Source organism: Barbatula barbatula, assembly GCF_947034865.1.
Source record: "Barbatula barbatula genome assembly, chromosome: 18".
Lineage (NCBI taxonomy): Eukaryota > Metazoa > Chordata > Actinopteri > Cypriniformes > Nemacheilidae > Barbatula > Barbatula barbatula.
In genome coordinates this window covers 11,608,034-11,628,251 of record NC_136781.1, presented here as the reverse complement: position 1 = coordinate 11,628,251, position 20,218 = coordinate 11,608,034, and the positions used below count along the sequence as shown (strand labels likewise).

Sequence of the window (20,218 nt, the reverse complement as noted above, 5' to 3'; positions counted from 1 at the left end):
AAATAGAACTAATGGTTTCCTTGTTTCCTTGTGCAGTGAATGTTTTCAATAAAAGCATGTCATGTTTTTTTTTTAAACAATATTGATAATCCTTCACTGAAAGACAGGTCTTTTAACAAGATCTCCAAACAGCTTTTAAATTAAAGTCCATGCATTAAAGGTACATTTTTAATAAGAAATAGTAATAAATCTTCCCTAATATATTTATGCGGTTTGAAAGCAAGTGACTTCCCCATGGCAAAGTATTGGCACTACGTTGTTAACACTGCATAATTGAAATTCCTTTGATCTGTAAACAGCTACAGTATATAAAATAAATCATGTTTTGCTACTTTGTGAGCACACATCCATTCCTTTGCAAGCAGAGCTGTATTTCTTCATACAAAGTAAAATAGAAAATTGTACCTTAGCAATTGCAGGTGTATTTGCTTTATACATTGCTGTCCTTTTTGTGTAAACAAATCAAAACCCCAAGTGTCACATTTCACATTCAATTTTTCAAGATTGTCAGAAAAAAACCCTGTAAAAACTGTTTAACCTGAGAGCGTGACATTTGACAAATGCCTACAGATAATTTATTGTAGTTCCCATAGCAAACCACCAATAACACAGTTAACTCTTCAACATGACATACTAAATCACATCTAATTCCTGCCTGTAGTTGTTCTAAGCCTCAAAACAACTTCTGATCTCACTAAAGCCTTTTATTTGAACTAGCTTTAGATTCAACAAGTCCAGGTGGTTGTCCTTTCTTATCTTCTTAATGTTTGTGAGCCCTAGATTACACTGTTAGATGTCGCTGTAGATTTAGCAGCACATTACTGTAAAAATCCAAAGTACAATACTGCATGTGTATATTACAGTAAAATACTGCAGTTCATAATGCATTCTAGGTAATTTTTATTGAGCGGGAAACTTTTACAGTATATTTTGGTCTCGCTGTAACCTCGCTGTAGCGTGTAGCGAAAGCGCGCCACAACGTCATCACAACCGTGCTGCCCGTTACTTACTGTAAAAATACAAGCAAATCGTTAACACTGTACTGTTCAGGAACATCTGTGTTGAGTCTGAGAATGTGTTGATATTTTTCCCATTTAGACATGTTATCTGTTTTTCACAATACACGGTATTGCTAACGCATTTACTTTCTTATTATGGTCACATGAACCTTGTGTATAATCATATTTTGTATATTGCAAAAAATTCATTCTGAATGTCAGCACTAAGAATTCAAGTGGAAAGTTTTCGATTTGGAGTTTGGCAGCATTTTATCATGTCAGAGAAACATTTGAGACCCAGGAGACTCTTTGATTCAAATGAAAATACTTCAATACTACAAAGCCATTAGCTCTTGGGCCTCAATTTGTGTATGATTTATGGCTCTGCAAGACAGATGCTTGAATCATTTTTTGCTTTAATAATGAACCATGACTACAATCACTTTGAATAAAGAAATAAGCAGCACTATACCACATTGCTTATTAAAGTTGTTATGGTTTAGCAGAATGTAGAAGACTGATGATTTGTTTGCAAAATATGTTTAGATTCTGTTTTATTGTTGTTGCATCAAAACAGAAAATGCAATATTTCGCTCATAAAGTAAGAAGGTTAGATAAGGTTGTTGGGCAAATGTAAACACAAATACAGCATACAGATGCATAGTATATCAAACAAAAGCAAGTAAAGAGCTGTTATCGTCTATTCCAGACGAGTGCTATCACTGAGTAGTCAGACATGATATACTGTACACATTTAACATGCAGCCTGCATTGAGCAAGTGAAGCAGCAAACATCCTCTGAAAACCAAACAAGATGGATGGTTTTGCGTTTCGTTGTGAATTTTCCTTTTAAAGTATATAGGCAAAACATACGGGGTCACGTCTCTATTTATTAATGCTAAGTGACAATGTGATTTTCATGGCTACAGATATCGATAGAAGACTTAAGAAACTGTAGAAGGCAAAATATTGTTTTACATTGTTTGACAGGGGGTAATCTGTCAGAGATGGATATAACTCCTAAAGGCATGACAGAATAGCTTTCACCTTGAACCAAAGACACAGACTTTCTTCTAGGCAGCCATTTCCCATTTTACAAACTTAAAATGATTTTACATGCACAATATCATTATTGTCTCTTCAATTAATCTCTTTTAAATGTTTCAGGAACTCAACAGGAAAAACATTACGATACACCACTTTCGAAAAGTGAAATTATATTTGACAAATGATATATAACTTCACAACGTTTTGTCAACTACCAGTCAGTAGAGTGTTCGTAGACTGTCTCATATATATACTAACACTTAACTACAGTATGACAATATGACACTCCCTTACTACTGAATGAAAATCCCTTAAAAGAAACAAAACAAAAAAGCACTGAAGGATCAGTGTTATATCTTAGGAAGTGGTGTCACGAAATGGTTTTGACAGAACCCAGATGCAGGCAGACGAGGGGTTAAGTATAAATGTTTATTAAATAAAAGACCCACAATGGGGAAAAACAAGAACGAAAACAAACACTAGAAACAAAATGTGCACAAAACGGAAACAGGAAACAGGGTAGTCCAACAAGACGAGAAACAGGGATACTACCGTGAGCATTGATAACAAACACTAACATCAGACAAAAGATAATGCACCAACACTGAACAGAGAGAAACTGAGATTATATAAAGGGAGACACTAACGAGGAGTGATTACATGGGGAGAGTGGTGACAGCTGATTGGAATGAAACCATAACGAGTGAAACAACTAACCAGGTGATGGGAATAAAATCCTAACGAAGGTGAAACACAAAACAGACGATGGGAATGAAACCCTCATGAAATTACAGGAGATAGGAGGGTGGGGCTGAGAGACATAACAGGAAGACACGTGGCATCAAGTAACAACATAAAGCCACATGTCTCCACACATAACACAACAGAAACCCGAAAGACGTGGCAATGTCATGACTCTGCCCAGGGAGCTAGAAAGCTCGTGACAGGAAGGACAGAGTCCTAACAAGTGGTCTGTAATGTCTAAAGTGGACTACATGTATCCACACAATCAGCACACTGTCATACAACTAGACACAGAGATTGATGTCATTAAGGAAAAAAAAGAATAAAGTTCATTTTAAAGATGATGCATTGCCACCCATTTTAGTTGTGGAGACTAATATGTTCAGAAAAATCCATTAGGAATTAATATGCAATCATATTTTATCAAATCCAACCATTTGGTCACATTCAACCCAAATCTACAACATTCCTTTTTACATTCAGGTCAAATTAGGGTAGTTGACAAATATACATAATATGTGTCCTATGGCGTGTGACAAATGTGCAAATCAAACTGTCAATAATATAGTTTATATTATAAATAGTTAAGCATAAGAGAGATTTATCTTAATTGTTTCTTAATGGTTGGTGTCACACCATATGGCACATTATGGTATACTTTCAACTACGTATTAACAGATATTAATTCATAAATCAAAGTTAATGTAATTTTCACAACTTTACTCTTCATCCAACATTTTAAGATGTTTGCAGTCTTGTGAGCATTAGGAACGTTGGGTAATTTGAAGGGTGCAGGCAAATTAATTTATAAATGTGGCTTTTTGTTCCAAACAGGAAGTACACTATGAACCCAATGCATGTGGGATGAAATCCTTCACAATCTGTTTCTGTTTTGATGTAACACCCCATTAGGTAAGTGAAGCCCTGACTCTGAAGATAACTTCTATCAGATGGGATAATCACTAAGAAGTGTTTAATTAATTGAGGATTCTCAGCTGGCTGAGCACCCAGCCTGCTTTTATCTCCTGTTTGTGAAAGGCTCATAACTCAAACTCTTCTCTGCTTCATTCACTGTTCTGCAGGGCATGTGCTTGTAATTTTAAGCTCTGTTTCCACAGAAACCTAACTGATTTTAGAACTCATAATGACAAATCTCAGAATTGTTGATGCATAGTTCCAAAACAAAGGCTGCACGTGTCTGTCAAACCTAGGAACTAGGGTCTAAAGAGTATATGGTATTCAGAAGGATGGACAAAAACATTCAGCATGACTGACAATGTTGTCTGTTAGTGAACAACTAGCTGTGATTTCCAGACCATTATGTAAAAAGGAAACTTTTTGATTTATTCATAAAGGACACAACTTTTCAGCACAAAAAGTTTGTGCAAACAGTTTCTATGTCCACTTCACTGGCAGCATTCCCTGGGGCTTGTTGACCGATCAGCCTTAGCTAAAGTTCGAGATAGTGTTTGTGGACCCTTTACCCTAGATTAGCAATGCTCCCTTCTCTGTAATGAGAAACTGAGGCTGGTGCTAGCATGGCCAGTCTGCTAAAATTGGATTAGTTGTGCTGAACAAGCTGATCTGTCACTTTGAGAAAATACTTTTCATCCCTTGGGAAATGTACAGAAGACTGTGTAGTGTTGAAGGCAGTAGGTGGTTAGCACCTCATCACTGCCTGAAGTTAAACGTAGGTGATAGTGGGACTGCCATAAATCAATTAAGGAGATATGTGAAATTCCAGTATCTTTACCAGCATGGGGGAGATCTAGAATTTACAGGTTGTTTAGTAGATTTACTGACCAATCTGATATAACATGCTAGTTCAGACTGGTTTGGTGCTGGCTTGTATTGTACCATGGTCTTTCAAGGGTGTTTTCCAGTAAATACCAATATCCAAAAGCATACTACATAGTTGGAACAGCTACCGTGGGACTACCCTTTTTAAAACTCTTCCAAAATGACACTTTTAGTGGGACTATAGAGACTCCCTCTGGATAGACACAATATTACAATTGAAACATTGTAGGTGCTTTAATGATTAGACTGTTTACTTAAAACTATTTCAAAAAATCTTTACTATAAGAAAACTAATTAAAAGTAAATGTACGCAATTTATACAATATGCAGTACTGCATAGTAATTGGTATAGTAAACTGTATTGGCACTATTACTGTACTTTAATATTTAAAGACTGTGATTGAGACGACAAAATATATTTTTTATTTGTTTTATTTATATGTTTAAAGAGTAAACAAGTTAAAGCCATATATCATTTCTGACAAGATATTGGATGTATTTAAGTAAGGTATTTGGTAAATGTCATAGTAGAAATTATATGTTGGGCACCAATTTTATATTTCTAAGTATTAAAATGCCATTGGTAGCCTTAATTTCTGAATAGCATTCTACCCAAATCAGCTGCTCCTATGAGGACTTAAGAGACAGTAAGCTTTTATAAGTAAATTTTTTATTTATTTCAAAAGCTTCAATAATTTTGTAACAATGTGGAGGTATGATAAAGACACCGAACATACCACCGCAAACCCCGTTTCCCTGCGTTGTTTAAACGGATGCACTTGAACTTCCTTGTTTATGTTCCGAGTAAACTCAGGGTAGTTCAGCGGTATAGGGAACTTACAAACAAGCATAAACAAAACATCCTTGCAAAAGTATATATTTGCTATTTTTATTTCTTTACTTATTCATATTTTAATTAAACAAAACATACGAATCTCTTAGCTGTTCGCCAATAAATGTATTCTTTCTATGCACCCCCATCCATCCAGTTTGGTACATTCCATCGTGCAGTATATTGTCTTCCGTACCGTGAGAGATCATGGAAAAACTAAACGAAACAGCAATGAATCTCAATGTAGTTCGTTATATTGGCTTTGTCGTTTTATTGCTGTTGTCACAGTGTGCTCAAGGGGTAAGCGTTAATGCAGTTATTTCCCCACTATAACTAGTTATGGTTCTTTAAATGTATTGTCTTGTTTGGAGAGCTGCTGCTGGTGTCATGAACATCTCATTACTGTCTTCATTTGCAGCGTTCTGATGACTGCAGAACTGGAATGTATCCACCCAAAGGACCAACGTAAGTGATTTTACGTTATTTTATCTTTCATTGCATATGCTTTGTGATGTGCGCTGCGCTACAGTATATGTTGAGATGATGATTTCTTGTTGGATGTATCTAGGTATAAAGGTAATGTGACGTGGTACACTGTAAATCTTAATTTACCCCCAAGCGAGCGGTGGGCACAAGTGATCAAACATAGAAATACTGAGGTGAGTGACCATGACTTCTTTAGATTTGGGACTTACGGTAGGCTATATGATTTCATACTTTTTGCTGCTTTATTGAGTTTAAGATGCTTGAAAACATTTGTCTGTTTGTGTTAAATAAGAAGGGTATAATTGATCTTATAATATGTTGCTTTTCAGTTGATTTCAATGGTACAGACAATAAAAGATATGGCTAAGGGTTTTTTCCAAGGAAAGCTTATCGATTTAGTGGATGAAGAGCTGGTAAGCATTAAATGAATGAACATACCATTTTCTAAACCACACTTAAAGTGCTCTGAATATTTTGATATCAATGTATTTATTTTATGTGTGTGTATATTATATGTATATATATATGAAGAGTTTAGTTCAAAAATGAGACTGTTTAATACAAAAATACTTTTTTTTATTGTGCATTGCAATTCATATTATTCAAACTGCAGTTGGTTTGTTTTCATTTAAACCATAATAACTAAAAAATACAGCTTACTAACACAATAAAACACAATAAAAATATGATTAAAATAAATAAATGAAAACATAATTTTTGAAAAAAAATCCAAATTGATTCATCTCATTTATGAACCAAACTCTTCATATATATAAAATTATACAATCTTTTATTTTTTGCTTTGTAGCCTTTGATTGTGGACACACTTCCATACCCATTCAGTGAAGAGATTAAAGGAATAGCAGAGATTTCTGGTGTCCCTCTTGGTGAGGTTTTCTATTGTGAAACTTCTGAACATTTAAAAGATTTGAGTTTTTATTAAATATTTTTCTTGTTTGTCGCTCTAGGTGAAATCACGCTCTTTAATATTTTTTATGAGGTTTTCACTGTTTGCACATCACTTGTTGCCGAAGACTTTAAGGGTGAGAAGATACAAGTTATGTTTACATATGGTTTTGAATTAAATGGCTTCTTTTACACATGTTCTTTCTTTCAGGAAATATTTATCATGCCCGGAATTTGGACTTTGGATTGTTTATGGGGTAGGATGTGTTTGTTTATATTTTGTTGTATTTATTGTACACAGTACCCATTCCTTGCAAGAAAAGTTATAAAAATGTTTTGCTTCTTCTTTAGGTGGAATCTAGAAAATAAAACATGGATTTTAACTGAAAAACTCAAGCCACTTGTTGTAAATGTTAAATTTGAACGGGACAACCAAACAGTCTTTAAATCCACCACCTTTGCTGGATATGTTGGCATGCTCACTGGAATTAGACCTGTATGTGTATACAGTAGCGGATACAAAAATATAATGCTTATCTTGAGATGTGAAGATTTCACTGATGATATTTATTACGGTTGTAGGGTGTATTGACCTTAACAATGAATGAACGTTTCAACTTTGATGGAGGATACATAGGTAAGATTTCGGACATGCAGATTGAATTTAAGTGACATGCTTTTAAACATTTCTGCTTAAATGTTGAAAGCTTGAATGTTGAAACTGCCGTTACATGACACATTTCTTTTCAAACAAGTAAGGAAATAAGGCTTCTTGATGGTCGACTGGCTAGATAACATTATGAATTCTCACAGGGATCCTGGAATGGATTCTTGGGAAAAGGGATGGAATGTGGATGAGTTTCCTTACTCGTAAAGTCCTGGAAAATGCTACCAGGTAGAATCAACATGCTACAAAAACCCACAACTTCCACTATTGCAGACATATGAGTAAAGATCACACACTTTTCCTTACTTTTTTGTAATGACTTGCAAAATATTAAACCAAACCAAGTAGTAAACAGCTTAAGTAACCAGAGAGAATTTGTATCAATGTGTGTTGAATTTGTTATAAAAAACTATGCAACATTACTCTTTTGTTGACTTATAGTTATGGGGATGCTAAGAACCAGCTGTCTCAGACAAAACTGCTTGCACCAGCTTACTTCATCTTGGGTGGGAACCAAACAGGCCAAGGTTGTGTGATAACCAGAACTCGAATAAACACATTGGACATCTGGGAGTGAGTTAATTGTATCACACAGAAAAAGGCCATTTCTATCTGTATAAATTGCCTTCTACGCTTGTTTTTACTGATGATGATTTTGCAGACTTGATTTGAAGCTTGGGCGATGGTACGTTCTGGAAACAAACTATGATCACTGGGAAAAGCCTTTAGCTGTTGATGACCGCAGAACACCAGCGATGAAGTGCATGAATCAAACCACACAAGGGGTATGTGTATGATGTAAAATATTTGAAATCTTGTCAAGAACTCATCATTACTGAATGCTGATCTCAGCATCTGAACTTGGGCACCATGGGTAGCAATGCTCAAATAACGAAATAATATTTTCTACAGAACATTTCTGTGGCAACAATATATGACATTCTGTCGACAAAACCAGTCCTTAATAAGGTAAGCATAGCTATTAAATTAATCGTCATCAGCCATAGAGTTGTGTTTATGAAATGATGTCAAATAAAATGTTTTCGTTGCCAACAGCTGACAACTTACACCTCCCTCATGGAAGTGTCAACTGGAACTTTGGAGTCATATGTCAGAGATTGTCCAAATCCATGCACACCATGGTGATCTGTCATCACTGAATCAGCTGTTTCTGTCATTGCAGAAATAGTCAAATGTGACGATTGCAACTCTACCTCTGATGTATTGTACAACAAACCTCTTCACGCTGTTACATCTGAAATCTCAGCATTCCATGTGCCATTTTAGTAAGCTTAAATGTTGCCATTGTTAAACACATTTTAAATCAAAACCACACGTTTTTTTCTCTTTCATTGAAGTTTTCTAAATGTTCCACACATGGATAAAAAGTTTGTGTAAATAATTGCTGTGTCACTTTGATATTCCATTTAAATCAAATTTTCTGCAAATATTTGGTGATAATTCTGAAAAGTATTGTTGTAGTTTGTCATGACATTTTGAATATGATGGATATTCAGGTTAAAGCACGGTTCCCTTTTTTCTGATATTAGTATTTGGAGTGATTTCCAAAGAAAGCCAATAAATGTATAAAACAAAACTGCTAAGCTGTAAAAAGTTTTTTTTTTTACTTGGCTTTAAAAAAAGCCTTTGATAAACACTAAACCTCTGTTGAGAAGTTAAAGTGATATTGTATCACTTAAAGTGAAAAGAAAAAATGTTGTCGTCATTTACTCACCCTCTTCACATTCCAAACCTGTATGACTCACTTTCTTCTTCAGAACACAAAAGAAGATATTTTGAAGAATGTTGTTAACTGGACCCCATTCACTTGCATTGGTTTTGTGTCCATACAACAGAAGTGAATGGATGCCGGCTCTCTTTTCGGTTACCAACTCTCTTCAAAATATCGTATTTATCAGTGTTTTTATAAAAATAGACTTCTGATTCACTCTCTCTCTCTGATGTATGTATAGGCAAAATACTTTTGTGATGGGGAGGATGTACCTTGTGCTTCACACATTTCTTCATTTTATTTGTATGTGCGTATCAAATCTGCTATTTAACACTATACAGATGAGATGTTCTATCAAATTGACAATTTAATGTCCTTTCCAAACTAATATAATTGTTTTATTTCTAACTTTGAGTGTTTAATAACCTTTTTCAGTAAAGTCTGTAAATGATTCTGATCTTCTCAAGTTGCAGATTCACAATGTGGTTTTGTGTTGTTTTTGACTTCGCAATTGTTGGATCTGTTTGTAGTTATCCACACATCTGATTTGTTCCGGTATGACTCAGCTCAAAGCAGCGTACATCCAGCAGGAAAGTTGATCCAACACTCAGAACAGACCCCAGGAGCCTTTAAACATGAAGTTGTTCTTTTCTACATGAACCGAACAGAGGGCTCTGAAACAACTGGATTAACTATTTTTCAAGATTATTAGTCTGGAGTACAACCTTCTTACATTTAGAAAAAAAAATGAGTAAAATGTCAATTTTGCCGATCATTTGGATACTTTTTACTCTGGATTTGTCTGAGTCTGTAAGTTTGAGCTAAATTACACTTTTTGCTTTCTATTTTGTTTATTTAAATTACATTTGAACATTAAACTAAACTTAAGTAACTAAAAAGATATGTTATTCTGCGCGTCTTGGTGTCTTTGTGTGTTTAGTCAGACGAAGGATGCCAAGAAGAGATAAATCGTCTTCATGCACAGCTGAAAAGCCTGGAACTTCGTGATACAAAGCAACAGCAGCTTATCCAACGCCTATTGAATCTCAACCATAGAGATCAGTCATCCCTAAATGAGGGCACATTTTTTGACCTGCGTGACAAACAATACATAGGTTAAAGCTTTAGTTTTTGCATTTTCTTTATAGCTGACATTCTTTTTGTGGCACGCCAACTTAATGAAAATGATTCTGTCATATGTAGATTGTGCTCAGATTTTCAAAGATGGTCACACGCAAAGTGGATTTTACATGATTAAACCTTTGACAAGTCCAGCCAAGATCCGAGTACACTGTGACATGTCTGATGGGGGTGGATGGACAATTTTCCAGAGACGTTCAGATGGTAGGCAGTCGTTTGAAAGGTATGCCCATTTGTACACTGAGAGATGTATATTATTAAACAATTAAAATCTTAATTTTCCATTTTCATTTTTCATTTTTAGAGATTGGAATGATTACAAAAACGGATTTGGTGACATGCAGTCTGCTAATGGAGAGTTCTGGTTAGGAAATGACAATCTGTATTATTTGACATCTCAAGGCGAGTTATTTCTACATAGTTTTTTATTTCTAGATTCATTTTTCAGAAATGCTTCTAAAAATATGTGTCATTGCCAAAAACACCTTGTGTTTTGCAGACGATTACGATCTAAGAATCAATCTGGAAGACTTTGAGGGTAGCCACCGGTATGCAGTGTACAAAAAGATGAAAGTGGATAATGAACAGGTTTATTTGCATTAAATTAATCTTTTCATACGGTTATTAATGCCATAAGGATGAATAGGCACAAATGTATAAATATGATTTATAGATTTAATGTTTAATTTCTGTGTGGTGTATATTGTTCTAACTATTCCATTTGTTCTTGTAAGAATCATTACCAGCTACAGTTTGGTGAATACACTGGAAATGCAGGTGATGCTCTCTCTGGCAGTTATCATCCTGAGGTTCAGTGGTGGGCCAGCCACCAAGGAATGAAATTCAGTACACGAGATAGGGATAATGACCGCTATGATCGCAATTGTGCTCAGGAGGACAAGGGTGGCTGGTGGTTTAATAGGTTAGAACGATTTTAAAATCTGAAGGTGTAAATGCCTAAAAAGATTTAAATATAATTTAATTTAATATAATTATATACAAAAATAATTGAGGCAACATATTCATTACAAAACTAAATTTTGATTTGAAATAAAAATGTGTATATGTATAACTTTAAATAATAAAGAAACGATGAATAGTAAGATCCTCGCATAGATGACAATTTACCATGCATAAACATGCTCTTTCGCTTTTATTCCTCTAGATGTCACTCTGCTAATCTGAATGGATTCTACCACAGAGGTCCGTATAGTGCAGTGACTGATGAAGGAATAGTGTGGTACCCATGGCACGGCTGGTGGTACTCCCTCAAATCTGTTCAAATGAAGATCAGACCAGCAAGCTTTGAGCCTAACGATGTTTAAGACGTATTGATCTGTCATTGTATTGGTATTTTTTTTATAGTTTTTAAAAGGAAATGGATTTGTGCACGATGGCAAATAACATTATAATCAAGTTTACGAACCTCAGTTTCTTAACTATTTACACATCTAGTTTAAAAAGCACCTCGCCTGTATGTAGCCTACAATAAAGTGTTCAACATCATTATTTCTGCGTCGACCTGCCTGCGGGTTTCTCGAACTCCCACGTTTTTATTGTTGGATACAATGATCACTTAAGGATATTACTGTGACATCATTTGATTAAACATTTTTATTATTACAGAATATATAAACACGCGAACAAAAATAAACAAAAGGAGTAATAACAGAAAACTGACGCGGTTTGCGTCTCTACGCAGTGACGTCACTTAAACGGCGCTTGAGCCTCACCTGTGCAGTGCACGCGCTGCTGTTAACGTAAAAAAACTGAGAAGCCTTTGTAATCGGGCTTGTTTGATGGGTAAGTGAAATGCACTATTTACAGAAGTAAAAAAAGTAATAGTAAATGTTTAATTTACACCAAAATGCACTTCGTTAGTAGAGCAAGTTTTAACCTGTTTGTCAGATCGTTTGGTGACCACATTTAGGTTCCGCCAGATTTTAAAGCAGCGTTTCTGGAATCACCTTCAAACAGACCTTTCCACGTTTACATCCACTGTACACACTTAAATGCACGCAAATGACGTAAAACAATACTTATTTAATTATTTACGAGGTTATATTTTACACATAACGCTACGTGTATTCATTCCACTGCTATCCATAGGTTACAACTTTGTTTACTCCCTATTGTTATTTATAGAGTAAACTGGCAGAACCCTATAGGCCTCTGATATGTTTATGTCAGGTGCAAATGACAATTTAAAGGCAGAGATCAGGAAATAGATTATGGCTTAGCGGGAGGCATGACCTCACGGGCAACATGAGCTGGGCACAAAGTTCCTTGTTCATTTGAAGACGTGAAATGCTAGTGCTCTTCGTTATCTTGTTCAGATTATGTAGAAAGATCAAGGGTCAGAAGCTTTGTATTCCAGAGCAGGTGCCTGCACAGACCTCATATAGGTAGACTACATTTCCGTTTAGGTTCTGCTTATAGGAGCATTACATTTGATGTGCATTAGTATGGACTTTATCTTGTACTGTTTGTAAGTGTAACTCTGCCTGTGAAACCCAACTAATGTCATTTTCTATTTACAATTTTCTATTTGATTTTTTTGAGATTCTTTCATATTGACAAAGTAGGGCCATGTCAAAGATTGAAACTATTGGTTTACATCAAACTTGATGCTTTTTATCTCACAACTACATTATGAGACTTTATCCTGGTTTCACAAATCAGTATTTACAACTATTGATGATATGCCAATTAAACAAATAGATACAGTGACAATGTTGAACCGGTTGTATTATCTGCTGTTGAAAAATGTTTGTGAGGGTTATACAAATATTGTTTACGAAGCAGTTCATTGTTCAATGACTGCGATAAATTACTTAGTTACTTAGTCAAAATGGGATATATTTGCCCAGTTTCACAGACAAGGCTTAAGACTAGTCCGATACTAAAATGTCATAACTAAAAATAATTACCCTGACATATCTTTAAATGTGTCCTTGGCATTGTTTTGTCTCAAGATGCACAGTAATGTTTTTATCAAAGGCATAAAAAGCCACTTAAATATCTTTATTTAACTAAAGCCTAGTCCTGGCTTAAGCTAAATCGTGTCTGTGAAACTGGCCCATTTTGTGCTGAATCATGGTTTAATTTTACTAATCATTTTTTATAACCTATTTGGAAACAGTAATGCCCAGTGTCCAACACCTAACTGGTGTCTTTTGTTAGCCAAGATTATGGATTTCCAGTTTGGTTTCAAGGCGGGTTAGTCAAAACTAGTCCCTTATGGTAAGGGGCCATAAAGCCGCTCATTGGCTGCTATTACATAACTAAATGTTTTTTTAGCTTTCCTGGACACATTTAAAGGGATATTTCACCCAAAAAATTCTGTCATTTTCTCACCCTCTTGTCATTTCAAACCTTTAGACTAACTTTCTTCCGCAGAGCACAAAAGATGATATTTTGAAGAAGCTTGGTAACCGTACCTCATAAAACGTATTCCACAAAAAACAGTGCAACCTAAGCAAATATATAAAAAAACAGATGACAAGTGAAAATTACCACACATCTTTAGAACATTAATGTTTTATGATTAATACTATGTATTATGTCATATATGTTAAGGCGGTTAACAACATTCTTCAAAACATATCTTCTTTTGTTTTCCTGTGGAAGAAAGTCATACAGGTTTGAACTGACAAAAGGATGAGGAAATAATGACAGAATTTCTATTCGGAGTGTCTATTTTTGCCTTTTTGGCAGAGACTATTTGCTCTATTCACCCAGCTCTATGTGATTGCAATAGAAAAAGTGTAAGAACGAGGCTATTTCAAACAGAGGCTCTAGTGGCGAAATGTGTAAAGCAGGGCTAGTCAACTTAACCCCTTAACATTACAAATAAGTGGAGAGACTTGAAGAACGGTGTGCTTTAAGAAATGCATGTCCTGAGACTCCACATCATTAAAACTCCAAAATGCTGCTACAATCCAGCTCATTAAGCGATTTGATCTGTCTGTGCAAGATACTTAATGTTATTTACCATGTTATGGCCCGGTTTCATAGACGAGGCTTAGCCTACGCCAGGACTATGCCTCAGTTAATTTAGGCTATTTAAGTTGCCTTTATTAAAATGCCGTAGAAAAAACATTACTGATGTCCATCTTGAAACAAAACACTGGCACTGACATATTTTAAGATATGTTGAGGCAAGTTATTTTCCGTTAATACAGCTCAAAATTTATTTAGTCTGGGACTAATCTCAAACCTTGTCTGTGAAACCGGGGCTATAATTGGCAATCCACAGCCACAGGCAGTCGGTTTGCGCACACGTAGGTCACGTTCTAAAGCACGTCTTGTGCCCTTGAAAGTAACTGATGGAAGGGTACACCACCTGAACGGTTGTCTCAGATAAGGGGAAAACTGTGTTGTTTTTATTACTGCCTTCATGATGTATGATTTCAATGGCTATATTTACGAAAAACAGCTGTTCATCTCCCTCCAGAACTTGCACTTTAAATGATCTGCCCTTCTAAGTGCGTGGGGAACATGAATGCGATTGGCATTCACCCGAAGATGTGAAAATAGTGTTCAGTTTCTTGCCCATATTTCCTTTATAAGATTCTATTTTTACGTCACAAGGGACAGGGATAACTTTTGTGCTGAATGTATAAGCGTTTTTGACTTTTATTGATTTAAATTTCATTAATTCAACCAACTATCTTCACCCGCATCTTGGATGTACTGTTGCGACTGAGGAAATGAACAGCTATTTCATTTTTGGGTAAACTAATGCATTAAGGATTTTAAAAGACAATATCCCTTTGAATTAAATAAGTACATATGTCTTTGCGATAGATCTGTTGTTGGGGGCGTTCTGTTTCTTGGCTTGTATTGTCCATTCTGTGTCTCCGGCTTTATATGTGCAGCAGCGGCAGCATTCCTTACATGCACACAGCAGCATTTTGTGGATGTATTGGCAGTAGCAAGTCTCTGTACTTGCTCCAACGCAGCATCAGTAGTAGTAGCAGCAGCAGCGTAGCAGATCTATTCCGCCAGGACCAAATACATTTATATGTCATGTACACTACCACGCTAAACCCTCCGAGAGTTTTCATCACAGAACTACCATTTTTGGTTAGTGTAAATAACATATCGCTAAGAAATGCTGCTATTTTCACTTGGTGAAAATAACCTACTGCTATTTAAACTTTGTGTAAATTATCTATCGCAAATAGCTGCAGCCATTTTTATTTTTGGGTGAACTATCACAAAGTAATTTTGTGATGTCAGCAGTTGGCTGGAAATTTAAAAGCTGTGTACATTTCCTGTATTTAGAAAATGTATTGTTTGTCTCATTAATCAGTTTTTGTTTCTATTATTATGTTTATTTTACTTTAGACTCAAATGTGTGCATGTGAATGTATCAGTGGCCTATGTGTATTTTTTCCCAGGTCAACACTTATCCAGCATTGCGGTGTTTTTTGTACCATATATTTCTTGTGGCCTAATTCCTTTTAAATAAGCCTCTAGCTGCTTAGTTATTGTAACATGCCCTGGCCACTCCCCTCATGCAGTAGGGCTTGTCGGGGATAGGGCAACCAGTTGCCGTCCCGTGTAAAGTTAGCCTTGAGGCATTATAGTGCATTCAGTCAAGGCCTAGGCTGGTACTTGAACAGAGCTGTACGAGTAGAGGCGTGTTTTAGTATGCTGGGATAGCCCAAAAGCGTGCTGACTGCGACCCAGACTGTGCCACATTCCTATGAGAGAGACCATTGCTGCAAGCCAGGAGCTGAACTGAAGAAAGCATTGCTGGGGTTGATGGGTATTGAAGAGCAGAGGGGTTAGTCTTGGCAGTCTTCAGATACGCCCACAAGCAGAGTGGTGCGTTTAGTCTGGTGTAATGTTTACCACAGCACTAATAGGATTGATACAGAGACGTGGAGCTGTGAGTGCCGCAGGAGTCTGAATGGGATTCTCTGAACTGACATAATGTTCTGCATGGTAGGACATTCTTTTTATGTATTTTTTATTAGTTACATGACATGACGAGTGTATATTAATTAATATAATGTGCTTCAAAAGTGTGGGCTAAAACATATGCTCTTAATTATTTATTTCATTCTGAGAATGTTTATACTAGATTTTTTTTATTTCAATATTGTTCATTGATTTGTGCAATAAACTTGCATGTATTTGTTTTCCATGTTTTATTTTACATTAATGCCTGTGATATTCAAAATGTAGTTCTGCTTGCTTGTTATGATATAAACGGATAAACCATTAGATACCCAGCCATGAAAGTATGACATTTAAACGTTTTTACCAGGCTAGGTAACTTTAACCGTCAACAATGAATAATTCGCCGTCCGTCGTATTACATGTTGCCTTTTATGAGAGTGCAACGTATCATTTTTATGTTCCTTTTAAGATGAACTAAGACACATTCATAAATTATTTTCCAGCCACTAGTAAGGTATTAACTGAGGGGCTCTTGTTTCTTTAATGCCCAGCCTTTGCATGACCAGTCAGACTGTAGATGACTAAGCACACTGTTGGTTCCTAAGGTAACCTTTCACATAGTCAGTGAGCAGAGTAAAGATTTCTTGATCTGCCTCGGTAAACTCTTAACATATTGGCCTATCTTAGTAAGAAATACACTGTAGAGTTCATTCATTTTAACAAAACATCACATGTTGGAAAAAGTGTCTGAAATGGAATTTGATCATTGGATTTAGTGTACTTTGTGAGGGAGCTGCCATGTGCTATGGATGTTTAAACGGCAAACTTATTTAAGTTACAAAATATATCTTATTCTTATGTCTTATTCCAGTCTGTAGTTTATTGCACAGTAAAGTCAATCAGGGCTTTGACACGTTAACCTTGAAAGCATATAATGGTTCTTGCATGCAGATTATGGTTCTCCTTATTTTGGGTTTTGTTGGCGTTTAAAAATAAGCCGGACGACAGAAAGCTCATCTCTGCATATGCATTAACTGGCCTCTCATAATACTTGACAGAAGTGCATTAGAGCGTGCATGTCCCCTCACTCAGCAGAGATAAAGTATGCCATGTCTCTTCCACTACCGTCGAGTAGTGCAATGATGACGTTAACACGGAGAGACCGAACCAAATACGATAACTAATTATATTCATATTTATTTAACAAGTTGTCCTTTTTTTAAATAAGGCATGTTGGAGAAACTGTAATGGTCATTATATAAATCTGGGTGGTGCATTTGGCAAGTAATGGCATGCGTGATAATCCCCAGCAAATCCTTTGTGTTTAAAAAAGGGGCTTGTCTGCTGAGGTGTAACCTTCCAATTACAGAGTTAGATCTGTTCCTGCTGAACACAGTGAGGGTTTTTTCTAGCACTTGGGATTGCTTATCTAAATACATGCTCTCCGGTTGACCTGTCATTTGTCTTAAACTCACAGCATGTTGCATCCAAGCCACTTGACTGCACTACTGCAGTTCCTTTTATTAATGGGCCTGTATTTGACATGTAGTTTGTCTGCCAGTGTTTTTGGCCAAATGTAAATCCTGCTCTTTGAAGTAATTGGTTCTGTTACTATTGGAATAAAGAAGAATGTGTGTTTTAATGAGCATTGTTTAGATGTGATATCAAATATTTATTTCATTATGGTTGGCCCTCCCATTCGGTTGTATAATATTTTATACTTCTTATATGTTATACTTTTTGTTAGAACACTATGCACCAAGGGGTCTTTTTAATTAATCTAGGTACATTTTTGTGCTAAATCAAAAATAAGAAAACATTGCCAACATTTATCCTATGCTGTATCATTTAAAACATGTTTTCGTCCTATCTTGAGAAGGAACGGAATTGATGAGGCTCTTTAAATTTTAATGTGTTTTTCTAGCAAACACATAAAGAATTTATCAGGGGATTAGTTTCTCATGACACTAAAAGTTATTGGTCAATGGGTTACGTAACAATACCAGGTATTGCTAATATTTAGTGATTCTGATGTCTGTTTTTTCCAACAAGTACCCTTTTAGCTCTAATGAATTGTAGTCAAATATCACTGCCATGTCCTACTGTATTTTTGTGATGGGTATATCAATGTAAACTAGATGGTGGAGGTTTTTTTATAATTCTGGCATATGTATGTTTAAAATGTTTATTCTCCTTTCAGGAACATTTACTGAAAGACCTTCAAAAAGTCCAAAAACTACAGTTCTCAAAACAAAAGCCACTTCAGACACTTCTGATGTAAACATTCTCGACAGCAACAAGGGCATGGAGATCACGCATAAATCCATGAATCTTACTTTTTCGATTGAGGACAAAAATGGCAATAACATTACTTGCCCCAATGAGCACTCTCCTGATTCAGTAAGGAGCTCGAGCAGTTGGAGTTGTGGAAGTTCAGACAGTCCTCTGGATGTAGAAATGGAGGATTGTATCAGTAACGCTAAAGAAACCTTAAAAATTAAATACCCAACCACTTCTGGCACCTTTACATGCACTGATAAAGGGACCACAAAGGTTGTAAAATCCGATGACGCAGCTGTTGTGGACCTTATAAAGTCAAAGATTCACAAATGGAATGAGAATATGACACTCTTGATAGAGGACCCAAAAACGTTCTCTGAATGTGATGGAAATGGCAGTGCTGTTCCAGCCTGTGGGCCGCGAGAGTTGCCTATATTGGACTCCTACAAGCCATTGCGACGTGGTTCCAGTGAGAACTGCTGTTCTGTCAGTTCCAGTGAGATGGTGATGAGGAGCAGCAGCTTCATCTTGCATGAGACGGATCAACCTCTTAGCATGTCAGTGCTTGGGAAGTCCAGGACATCCTTGGAAATATCCTCTGACATCGGTGTGGTATCAGGCGTGTTACCTGATGTCTGTGAGGGCCTCCGAGAGGAACATCGAGCCAAGCTGTCAACAGGAGAATCCAAGAATAGGGGCTTAGAGGTTACGTACATTGAACCAGGTGATCAGACCTTTCTCATAGAGGGAGATATGATTCGATTGCCGGACATCAAGAATCATGATTGTGGAACCCCTGTTCATCAGAAATCAAGTAAAGACGTACAAAAGTTGCAGTGCAACTCAGGTGGATCTAGTCACACTACTTCAGTGGAGGGGAAAACTGTGCTCCACGCGGCTTTGGAGGATTTAGACATCAGCGGAAACGTTCAAACCTCGACTCCGGTTCAGTCTGTAGGTAATAAGACATTTTGCCTTCCACCTCTTTCAGAGTCACCTCTTCAAAAAGATGAAGGTGATTCAGTGAGCCCGATGGCTCAGATCATTAATAGGCAGGAAGGTGATGCCTCTCAAAAGCCCAAGTCATTGATAGTTAACAGAAGCAAAAAGGTTGAAATCAAAAGGTTTCCCAAGCCTAACTTCAGTAATATAAAGTCTAAAATTAAATCTCGTGCCACCAACCCTTTCAAGACGTCAAGTGCACAAAAGACCTCATCAAGCAACGTCCTTCAAGTTAGTGATAGTGAGAATTTGGATCTTTCTGCTCAACGCAATTCATCACCTAATAAGTCCACCTCTCTGGCAGTTACCAACAGCTATGCTACACCAGCTCGACATGTAAAGAGTTCCGTCGCGGCTAAAAGGACTCGCTCATCCACTTGCCAAGAAAGTGGTCTGGCCTCGAAATCCCGTCCTCGCCGGTGGTCTGAAAGTGCTACCTCTTTCAAAACTGCTACAGATGTCTCACAAGAAAAAATTCAGAGGGTCAAGGGGGCCTTGAGCATCTCGGCCACACCAAAGACTTTATCTAAAGGAAGTTCTCAGAATAAGGATGGAAAGAACAAACCAGATAGATCGGAGTCGTCTAAAGAAGATTCTCAAGAGAAGGAGTCACTGAAGGTTCGTGGGAAGAACCTGAAAACCAGTTTGATGGTGAGCATGTGTATTTCAGC

At 36.5% G+C, this 20,218-nt stretch overlaps 3 protein-coding genes across 5 annotated transcripts in view; all 3 read left to right on the top strand.

Moving 5' to 3' along the window:
• The first annotated feature begins 3,625 nt into the window (after nucleotides 1–3,625).
• On the top strand, nucleotides 3,626–9,380 carry asah1a (N-acylsphingosine amidohydrolase (acid ceramidase) 1a). Of its 2 annotated transcripts, XM_079479606.1 has the most exons (15): nucleotides 5,340–5,461; nucleotides 5,579–5,721; nucleotides 5,840–5,886; nucleotides 5,990–6,080; nucleotides 6,237–6,320; nucleotides 6,716–6,794; nucleotides 6,876–6,950; nucleotides 7,025–7,070; nucleotides 7,165–7,309; nucleotides 7,396–7,450; nucleotides 7,627–7,708; nucleotides 7,922–8,053; nucleotides 8,142–8,265; nucleotides 8,393–8,449; nucleotides 8,537–9,380. In XM_079479606.1, the coding sequence occupies exons 2-15, from the start codon at nucleotides 5,629–5,631 to the stop codon at nucleotides 8,624–8,626; spliced, it is 1,200 nt and encodes a 399-aa protein (XP_079335732.1). In that variant the 5' UTR covers nucleotides 5,340–5,461; nucleotides 5,579–5,628; the 3' UTR covers nucleotides 8,627–9,380. The 2 variants fall into 2 exon arrangements, with proteins under 2 accessions (XP_079335733.1, XP_079335732.1); XM_079479607.1 differs by lacking the exons at nucleotides 5,340–5,461; nucleotides 5,579–5,721 and adding an exon at nucleotides 3,626–3,701 and having other exon boundaries at nucleotides 8,537–9,081.
• Nucleotides 9,381–9,677: 297 nt separating this feature from the next.
• Nucleotides 9,678–13,228, top strand: fgl1 (fibrinogen-like 1). Its single transcript, XM_079479608.1, has 7 exons — nucleotides 9,678–10,022; nucleotides 10,153–10,327; nucleotides 10,416–10,575; nucleotides 10,657–10,754; nucleotides 10,852–10,940; nucleotides 11,087–11,274; nucleotides 11,518–13,228. The coding sequence occupies exons 1-7, from the start codon at nucleotides 9,960–9,962 to the stop codon at nucleotides 11,675–11,677; spliced, it is 933 nt and encodes a 310-aa protein (XP_079335734.1). The 5' UTR covers nucleotides 9,678–9,959; the 3' UTR covers nucleotides 11,678–13,228.
• mtus1a (microtubule associated tumor suppressor 1a) overlaps nucleotides 12,034–20,218 on the top strand; it is a gene marked incomplete at its 5' end in the record, with an annotated part of 29,547 nt that continues 21,362 nt past the window's right edge. The window contains 2 exons of one of the 2 annotated variants that reach the window (XM_079479603.1): nucleotides 12,034–12,155; nucleotides 18,466–20,198. In XM_079479603.1, coding sequence (XP_079335729.1) covers nucleotides 12,152–12,155; nucleotides 18,466–20,198 — 1,737 coding nt within the window. Of the gene's footprint in view, nucleotides 12,156–16,174; nucleotides 16,308–18,465; nucleotides 20,199–20,218 lie in introns of those variants that run through there. The other variant, XM_079479604.1, reaches the window with a different exon arrangement.

What these genes read in the sequence shown, in the direction of transcription:
- fgl1 (XM_079479608.1), top strand. Translation starts at nt 9,960, where the DNA reads ATGAGTAAAATGTCAATTTTGCCGATCATTTGGATACTTTTTACTCTG. An exon ending in CTCTGGATTTGTCTGAGTCT is followed by an intron (nt 10,023 to 10,152) that starts GTAAGTTTGAGC and finishes TTGTGTGTTTAG; the next exon opens with TCAGACGAAGGATGCCAAGA. An exon ending in GCGTGACAAACAATACATAG is followed by an intron (nt 10,328 to 10,415) that starts GTTAAAGCTTTA and finishes TGTCATATGTAG; the next exon opens with ATTGTGCTCAGATTTTCAAA.
- asah1a (XM_079479606.1), top strand. Translation starts at nt 5,629, where the DNA reads ATGGAAAAACTAAACGAAACAGCAATGAATCTCAATGTAGTTCGTTAT. An exon ending in ATTTAGTGGATGAAGAGCTG is followed by an intron (nt 6,321 to 6,715) that starts GTAAGCATTAAA and finishes TTTGCTTTGTAG; the next exon opens with CCTTTGATTGTGGACACACT. An exon ending in TGTTGCCGAAGACTTTAAGG is followed by an intron (nt 6,951 to 7,024) that starts GTGAGAAGATAC and finishes TCTTTCTTTCAG; the next exon opens with GAAATATTTATCATGCCCGG.